Source organism: Delphinus delphis, chromosome 17 (assembly GCF_949987515.2).
Source record: "Delphinus delphis chromosome 17, mDelDel1.2, whole genome shotgun sequence".
NCBI lineage: Eukaryota > Metazoa > Chordata > Mammalia > Artiodactyla > Delphinidae > Delphinus > Delphinus delphis.
This window is the reverse complement of record NC_082699.1, coordinates 50,535,806-50,545,408: the sequence shown is the minus strand read 5'-3', so window position 1 is coordinate 50,545,408 and position 9,603 is coordinate 50,535,806. Positions and strand designations below refer to the sequence as shown.

The following is a 9,603-nucleotide window of genomic DNA, read 5'->3' as shown; positions in this document are numbered from 1 at the left end:
TGCCGCACGTGTGTCCTTATTTGCACTCTTTGTCTTCCTCCTTCGGACTCCTGCAATCAAGATAGTCACTGGCTTCCCTTTAGCCCTTTTATTCTCTTGAATCACCTCTATACTTTCTTCTGTGACATCCTGAAATCTGGTGCAATCTTTTTCTTGAGTTAGAAATATTTTAGAACCCCTTGTCCTTCAAAGAAGATCAAGAATTGACTAAAGCAGCCTACTTGCGACACAAGTCTTAAAAGGATAGGGAAGCATATTAATTATTTCCGACTTTCCATTAATTATCAATCTAAATTAACCATCCCTACACTTAGCTGAAATCTTTATTTAGATTCTGACTAAAACAGTCTTTAGATTCTGTGTAGGGGAGAAAAAGAATCATAGACTGAACAGTCTAAAAACTTGGAAAGAAGATCTTGATATAAAGGGAGAATGAATAGTGGCAAAAATAGTTTTCCTTCTGATTTCTTTTTGTGTCCTAGCATCTCTCATTATCTTTGATGCACAATAATATTTGATGCTAAATAAATATTTGTAGAATGAATAAATTAACATGAACACAATACATGAAATATAGCGTGCATTCCTACTGGTTCCAAAGTATGCAGTGTTCTCAGTTCAATATGCTACAGTTTAATTTCTGTGTTTTGAAAACAATCTTGAAGATGCAGCCAAAGAATATCATATAAACTACGTTTTGAAAATCTGGTTGATTTATGTTTCATTTTAGAGGAATGCAATTTCTAATTTATTTCCCAGAGTCTTGTAAAATGGTGGTATTGATTACAGTGTTTTACTTATACTTAGGAATCTCTCTAAGGTTTAAACTCAGCTTGAAAGCAGGGTCATGAATCTGTTCTTGAGTAAGTGTAAGGCAAAGTCGCTATAATCAGATAACTTTAGTATTCATAGTAAAAAATAAAAGTGACATTGAAGTCATTTTAGGTAGACAATTTGGTGTGGCTCCCCTGAGTCCCCTTAAGTAATTTTACATTCCGAGATCTCCGAAACTTTGATTGATGCATTGATAAATGCTTTCTTCTGTTTTAGATAACAAAGCAACCAATGACTAAAACTAAAGCCAAGTTTTGCCTTTAAAATATCCTCCAGTGAATGTCAAGCTATATCAAAGCCTAATTCACACTGCAGTGCATATCATGAATATTGTGCTGATCATAAATTGTGACTTTAAGTCCAGCTCTTATAATGACAAGTCCGCTTTCAAACAGTTATATTGTGGGTGAGATCTCTCTGAAGACTGACTGCAGGGATTACAAGGTCATCCTTGGCTCCAGTGAATTCCGTAAACTTGTGAATAAGAAGCCCTTATTTTTTCAGGGTTTTAAGCGTCATGATAAGGAATGGAATATGTCAATAACCTGCTCTGTAGGTTTCCTGTCTTAGATGTCTGGATTTGATCACATCTCAGGTAATAGTTTTGCCTCATAATTACTTAAGGTGAATCATTTGGAAGCGTGTAACATTTGAAGTTACTTGGAGCTCAAGTGAATTCATTAATTTCAATCTACTGTTTTGATTAATATCAATCCCAGGATAATCAGCCAAAGTTAGTTGATTTGGAGCACTTCCTTGATGATTTGTGTTATTATTAAGTTTGATTGTTTGCCTCAAATTGTTCTTTCATAAGTGAGCTTTAACTGATACCGAACATCCGGTCTAATCCAGATTGCAGTAAGGAAATACACGAAAGCTTTCTCTGCATCAGTTCTCTGGTTAAGAAACTAGAGTTTCTCTCTCACTACAGATGCCATTATTCCAAACCCAAGAATAACTGGTTCCACAGCCACTAGAATGATGTCCTCCTTCCCAGCATGTGTGGCTGACTCAGCCTTACCCTTTGGTGCATGTACTTGATTCTTCTTGTCTCTGTGCCTTCTGCCTTCAATGACTTCCCTTTCCCTTCCTCAAAGTAAAAAATCTTTTCTGACAGTTTCAGCTCCAGGGTGCCGATCCCTTTATTTTGAATTTCCTGACCCTTTTAGCTATTTGTATTACTCTTTATTTCATGTGTCAGTGGCCTGTCTCTCATTCTCAAAAAGGCAGAAACAATGTGTTTTTTTGTTTTGTTTTGTTTTTCTTGGTATTTCACCCAGAGCCAACTTCAATACTCAGTATACAGTAGATACTTCAGATTCGGGTGAGTGAAGGGACATCAGTGCAATTTGGGAAAACCTTTCAATAGCGTTGTCTTGCCCCCTCAAAAACTCTTTTTTTTTTTTTGTTAACCCCTTCAAACCAACTTTTAGGCTGTTTGAAAACAAACAGTAACATGAATTATTATTATTACATCCTCCTACTCTCCTTTCTGATCATCATTTGCAATAGGAACTATCTGGAAGTATATTACCCAACTGCATGCACTTGGAGAAAAAAAGGAAGAAATTCAGGAAAATAGCTCATTTTCAGGTTAGTGATTCAGGATTGGTCTTATGGATTAATGATTATAATTTATTGTATAGTTCTGAAATTAAAAGAGATTTTGTTTCTTAGTTAAGACACACAGCCTGAAATAAGTCATTCTATTTATAAAATTGTAAGAGGAAGGAGTTAGGAAATTGTGGCTGCTTGGTGCTTTGTGTTAGATTTTTCTAGCTAAGTCATTTCTGGAATAATCTAAATGTGTGGAAGGCTAGTTACTCTTCTGCAAGTCTGATATTATTGTCTCATAGACCTGGTAGCAAAGCAGAAGCAGGCTGTCGAGTTGAAGTGGAGCTGAAACCAAAGGCTTCCTGCATCACACCTGTTAACCACTGTAATGAAAGGCCAATTTAAACACTGCTGGTTGTCAAAAACTGCTTGTGTTACCACAAATTCACTTATGACTCTCTTGGGAACATCGCTGCTGTGAAATCTATAGAATTAGAAACTGCCCGCAAATTCTACTCAGCAGAGAATGCCAACATTTCACTCAAATTCCACTTGTTTGTCAAATGAGCAGCGGCAGGGAAATTGATGAGGGTACTAATTATTCTTGAAAGAGCCAGAGAGGAGTGGAGAACATTCCAAGACTTCACAATGAAGCAAGGAGCAAAGGAATGAATTTCCCCCAAACTTTAAAAGGCTTCAGATCCACAGACAGCAGGGCTGTGAATTAGAAACAGGTCTCCTCCTCTATTGCCATCCTAACATTTCCCTTGTGGATTAAGGCAGTTGGAGTATAAATTTTTGAAAACTGTGAAATTTTCCCTTCTTTCCAACACTGAATATCTATGCATAATAGGAGGATATAGACCATAACTGCTTTGACTCATCTTTTGTCTTCCTGGGTTTTATGAAAATTAATGTTTCTTTCCCCTAAATACCAAAAAGGAGCACCATGATAGTTCAGACGGTACAGGCTTTCAGAGAAAGGTTCAGCTACTCACTATTTAAACTAACTATGCAAATATGAAATTACTCTGGACTTTAAAAAGGCCAAGTAGGATTTGGTTTTTAACCCGCAGATGTGTCAAAGTTACAAATCAAAAATTTCAAGAAGAGCTAGAGCAAGCCCTTTGACTTACTGCACTAAAACACATTGGCAACTATTTTAAGTTCCATGCAAGGGAAAATAAAATATCCAAATTGTCTTCTGCATGCGTCTTTAGATAATAAAGAAGATACTAGAAAGCAAGGACCTGAGAAAGAGAAATACCTTGGGAGAGTGGTACACATTGCCAGAAGACCTTGGGTTCACTCTGCCCATGTGTATTTGCATTTTTAATTAGACATGAGTAAAGATTTAGAAACTTCCAAGCCTAAAGAAATAAAATTGTATTCTTTGGAAATCAAGTGGCATGACTGGTATTTAAGATGGAAAAGATTTAAAAGTATGCCAAAGAAGAATGAGTCGCTTGATATCCCAAAAACATACCAGTGAGATAGCAAAAAATTTTCAATGAAAATTTACCATTTGCTGAGCACTGCTGTTAGGTCCGACGACAACTTGCGCTTGCCTTCAAATTGCTTATGATTCATTAGTGTTCTAAGAAACACATGGCAGTCTTATGCGAACATGTTTAGTTTAAGATACAGCACAGCATAGAAAGATATGTGAAAGTATGAAGTTAGGAAAACCAATTCTCCATGCTGAGATGGTGAAGAAAATTTATGATAATCAAACATGCACAGTTACTTGCTTTGCCTAATTGTAGAAACATTCCTACTGGCTGAAGTAGGCTTTTCTGCTTTTGAATTGACCCTAAAGTCTTTCATTATTACTTTAATGGGGAACATAAGCAATCCTGAGAAATCTTCCCATTTCTCACCTTCTATGTCGCCTCTTGACAATCACAGCCCTGTCGCAAAGGGTGGTTGATAGCATCAGAACCAGTTTAGCACAGCGGCCATAATTTCTTTCTTTTATCCACTATAAAGTGTTTAAACTACCCCAGGAACTCAGACAGAGCCAGGTATACCCAGATAAAAGGTAAGGCTTGTTTATTAAAAGAAACTACCACGAGGAGTTATGGTTGGATGACCCCACTGGAAGTGAGGAAATGTGATGGAAACACACTCAGCTAGGACAGAAAAGACATGTTCTTCCCAGAGGCTTGCTAAAGCTTGTTCTAGCCAATACGTTTGAGCTCAAAGATCTCCCACAACTAGGACTGTGGCTCAATAAAATGGAGTAATACTGTCCTTGGTTTCTGAAAGTAAATACAAACTACAGGTACCATCTGGACATGCAGGTGCAACTGAGAGTCTTGTTCATCCTGTGCCTGTTAAGCCAGGACAGAACATCCTATCCAAGGATGCCCTGACTGCAGCTTCAGAGAGGCGGCCAAAGGCAGGAAACCGTTTCCCAGGCACATGTGTTATTCAAGGGACTTGTAAATGTTCTGGGGTTATTCAATTTTACAACCACCAGGTCTGGATTACAGGAAACTATTCTAAACTAGGGCAGAAAATCTATAACAGAAGCAATCCAGATAGCTTCCAGGATAAGGATAGTGACTCAAATCTTTAAAGAGGTTTTGTCTTTTGGTTTTGTTTTGTTTGTTTACTAGAGAGTGGCTAGATCAGCCAAGCCTAAGTCCATGGAGCAGCAGGGTGAGACCACTATCTCAGGCAGATTATTGATTATTGACATTTAAAAGATCTTACATAATCTTCATTCTGTTGAGAAGCGTACTTGAGAGCTAATTACATGTGTTGGGCTCCTTTTTTTTTCCAGCTGTGTCTAAAGCAGGAAATGATAGGTTGCTCTCTGGCTAAAATAATTGTTAAGCAACTAATTGGGTCAGAAAATTTCTGCCCAGTTTTGTGGGCCCAGAGGACCTTGGATATAAGAAAGACTCAAAATGAGAGTGAAGAGGGAGTGGGAGGGCGCTGTCCTTAGAAGCCTTCCTTTGTGACTTACAGGTTACACATTATCTCTCTTCTGCCATTTAGCTTCTCCCCTCTTGTGTTTTCTTTCCCCTTCTTTGAACTTTGGGCAGTAGTCAAGTCTTCAGGCCACGCTGCCTCTTAGAGGTCCCCAGAGGTACTGGGGAAGCTGTAGGTTGAGACTGCCTACAAGTCACCTCACACATTTGCCACGCCAGCCCACTCTCCTCAAAGCTGCCATGTTCTCAAGTCTTCTATGTATAAGGACAATCCCCTTTGTTGGAGGAAGATTTTTCTTACCAGAATTTTGGAAATTCAAAAAGCATTCCTTCATACAAACCACTTCAGAAGGACCCAAGTCATTCACAGCCTGTATATGATTACAAATGAAGTCTCCTCTCAGTAGACAGTAGCAGCTCCAATCCTGCACCAGCAAAGCAATATTAGCACACGCTGTAAGCTTCCTCTTTTCTGAAGATGGCTTAGCACCTTCGCTGTAATGATATGCTCAAAAAATTCTAATAAGCCAAGGAATGAGAGCAAGGGGCTGTTCTCCCTCAAACCATGGGCTTGCTGAGTGTAGCTCTATTGGATTCCTCGAAAGGCTTGTACAGTTTCTCTCCCACATGAGATTAGAATAGACTGACGTATATAATTCTGAGTGATTTGCCAACCCTTCCCCCCTTTTATCATAATGGGGTTATGTTAATCATCATCTTTATCTTCAGGAATCTCATTTTGAGCTCAACAAAGTTGTGAAAATATCAACTGACAGTTCTCCAATTTCTACTCTAACTTCCTTTATCAGTCTTGGATATATAATGTTTGGCTTGATGCCCTGTCCATTATAGCATCTAACACTTGCAGTGTCCCAGCCAAAGCTGTTCACTCAGTCTTACTCTCTGTTTGATATCCAGAGCAACTTAATCCCCACTTTAGGCAAGTCTTACTCCTCTCTGTCCATCACTGATTTTTGGATGGGGAAAGAATGATCATTCTGCAATTTTTCAGTTTCATTGCCCTCATTTCAAAATTATGCTTCTTTCCCCCCCTTTCTGAAATCAGTGTTTTCTATCACTATTTATTTATTGTAATAAAAGAAACCTGATAAACTAAAAGTTTGATGGAAAAAATGCATCCTTCAGCATACCAAACCACCAGGTATCTTGAGGTATAAACATATTTATTGTCTTTGGAGCTGTAGGTTTGAGGAAACACAAGTTAAAACAATAATTTTATGTAATTTGGGCTTATCAACTTGACAAAATAAAAAAAGCATAAATTTTTGATGAAAATATAATTGGTGTACCCTTTCTAAGAAAAAGCAGAAAATATGTATGAAACATTTTTAAATGCACATATGTTTTAAGCGCCTTTAAAATTTTTATCCTGAGATTATTATTAAAATCATGGGCAGATGATTGATGAACAAAATGCATTGCTGAACCATTACTCATTTTTATTTTATTTTATTATTAAAAAAATGTATTGGAGTGTAGTTGATTTACAATGTTGTGTTAGTTTCTGCTGTACAGTAAAGTGAATCAGTTTTATATATACACATATATCAACTCTTTTTTAGATTCTTTTCCCATATAGGTCATTACAGAGTATTGAGTAAAGTTCCCTGTGCTATACACTAGGTCCTTATTACTTATCTATTTTATATATAGTAGTGTATATGTCAATCCCAGTCTCCCAATTTATCCCTCCCCCCCTTTCCCCCTGGTAACCATAAGTTTGTTTTCTACATCTGTGGGTCTATTTCTGTTTTGTAAATAGGTTCGTTTGTACCAACTTTTTTAGATTCCACATATAAGCGATATATGATATTGCTTATGTCTGGCTTACTTCACTCAGTATGGCAATCTCTAGGTCCATCCATGTTGCTTCAAATGGCATTATTTTGTTCTTGTTTATGGCTGAGTAATATTCCATTGTATATACGTACCACGTCTTCTTTATCCACTCCTCTGTTGATGGGCATTTAGGTTGCTTCCATGTCCTGGCTATTGTAATAATGCTGCAATGAACATTGGGATGCATGTATCTTTTTGAATTATGTTTTTTTTCTGTATATATGCCCAGGAGTGGAATTGCTAGATCATATGGTAGCTTTATTTTTAGTTTTTTAAGGAACCTCCATACTGTTCTCCATGGTGGCTGTACCAATTTACATTCCTACCAACAGTGTAAGAGTGAATCATTACTTGTAATCAAATGTCTTACAACAGGAGATTGATTAAGTAAACTGGTTATATTTATGGAAGAAAATATGTGAGCACTAAAAATTAGGTTTTAATGTAAAATTCTTATACTTTTAAGTAAAAATTGAGCAGACTATAAAATTTTACATATGGAATGAAGACCTATCTATCTAATCATACATATATTTATACTGAAATGAAAAAATTTGTATCTCTAAAGGGAAAGTTGTTTTGTTTTTCAAGTGTCAAGTTTTTGAGTTTTGCATACTTCTCTTTTACAATAGGTCAGATTATAGCATAATTCACCTACTTTAAAATATACAGAACAATTGTATAAGCATTTTTAAACATAGATTACAAGTATAAAGAGTCAATAATTTGCAGCTGCAACTTTTAAAAACAAGCCCATCACCTCAGACTTCAAAACAAGGCTCAATGAAGTATGTCATATAATATATTATCATAATATGCTTTTTTGAAAGCAGATTACTGACGTTGGTCTAAAAATAGAAAACTAAAATAAATTGTTCAAAGATGATGTTTTCTATTATTGAGTTATTGGGTATAAAATATTTTTTTTCTTTTCAAAATACTGTGGCTATAAAGTTTTGCAGAGTGTATATGTGGTAGTTGTCTTTCTACAACTAATTCACATTATCAGCCAGGTCTCTAGGTGTTAACATGTCTTAAAGGCAGACAGGCAGAAGTTGCTCTGGGCTAACACTGCTGCTCTATTTCAAGCATACACTAGAAGGCAAGTTGCCAGCCCCCTTCCAACAAAACAAGCATAGTAATAAATAAACAGTGGACCTTCAATGAAAATCTCTTAATTTCAACAGTTATTCAGTGAGCCTCTGTTACATTCCTAACTCTATCTTAATCTTTATATAGATAAGAAGAGATACAAGAATTGTTGCATTCTAAACTCAAGGATTAAAATTTTAACAAAGCGGGTGGGACCACAGTGAGGCGGCGGGGCAGGGGCTGGCACCTCCCGCAGCAGCCATGGCGTATACGGGCCTCACCGTGCCTCTCATCGTGATGAGCGTGTTCTGGGGCTTCGTCGGCTTCCTGGTGCCCTGGTTCATCCCTAAGGGTCCCAACCGGGGAGTTATCATCACCATGTTGGTGACCTGTTCCGTTTGCTGCTATCTCTTTTGGCTGATTGCAATTCTGGCCCAACTCAACCCTCTCTTTGGACCGCAGTTGAAAAATGAAACCATCTGGTACCTCAAGCATCATTGGCCTTGAGTAAGAAGACCTGCTCGCCAGTGCTCAGTCATTGAGGTCACGAAGAGAACTCCTTTAGATGCAAAATCACCTCCATACCCAGACCACCTTCCTTGACTCGCCCAATTTGGCTGTCAGCTGCCTTAAACGTTCCCACCACATTTGAATATCTTATTCTACAATGCAGTATTTTTTCCTGTCACCTTTTTTACACTTTGATGAATGATGTGCCTATTGAATCTAAACTGTGCTGCCTCTATAAAATGTTTATGTACTGTTTGGAGATAGAAAGTGCTGTTCTTTTGAGAAATAACATTACTCTCTCCTTGGAAACTGTGGATCTGAAGATGGCTCCTGCCTGCTCACAACGTGAGAATCAGTGAAGTGTTTAAAAACTGTTACATGACAGTAAGACTCCAGTGGGGCAGTCAGTAGGAGAACATGTTCAGAGGGAAAAATCTGTCCCACCAGAATTATACCAAAGTATATTTTCGGGATGAATTTCTTATTTCTGCCCTCCTTTGGAATAAATTATTTTTCTGCTCTCTAAAAAAAAAAAAAAAAAAAAAAAAAAAAATTTTAACAAAGAATATTAAGGAGTGGCACAAATGAGAACATTAGTAATAATACAAACATATTTGAGCAGGGAGATGGCATAAAAATCACAGACATGAAAAAAAATCAGAGAAATAGTCAAAAATGGTATCAGCAAAAGGGTATTAGAAAAGCTGATTATTGTTGGTGGGATTTGAGTAGACTGCAGGAATCAAACTCAAACATCCACAGGGAAGGTAAGTGTACAAGACAAGGCATTGTAAAGATGTAATGGGCAGGGATG

At 37.3% G+C, this 9,603-nt stretch overlaps 1 protein-coding gene across 1 annotated transcript; it reads left to right on the top strand.

The window, feature by feature from the left end:
* The first annotated feature begins 8,496 nt into the window (after nucleotides 1-8,496).
* On the top strand, nucleotides 8,497-9,315 carry LOC132440275 (V-type proton ATPase subunit e 1). The gene has a single exon (XM_060035229.1). It carries the CDS (start codon nucleotides 8,541-8,543, stop codon nucleotides 8,784-8,786), a length of 246 nt encoding a protein of 81 aa, XP_059891212.1. The 5' UTR covers nucleotides 8,497-8,540; the 3' UTR covers nucleotides 8,787-9,315.
* The last annotated feature ends 288 nt before the right edge of the window (nucleotides 9,316-9,603 follow it).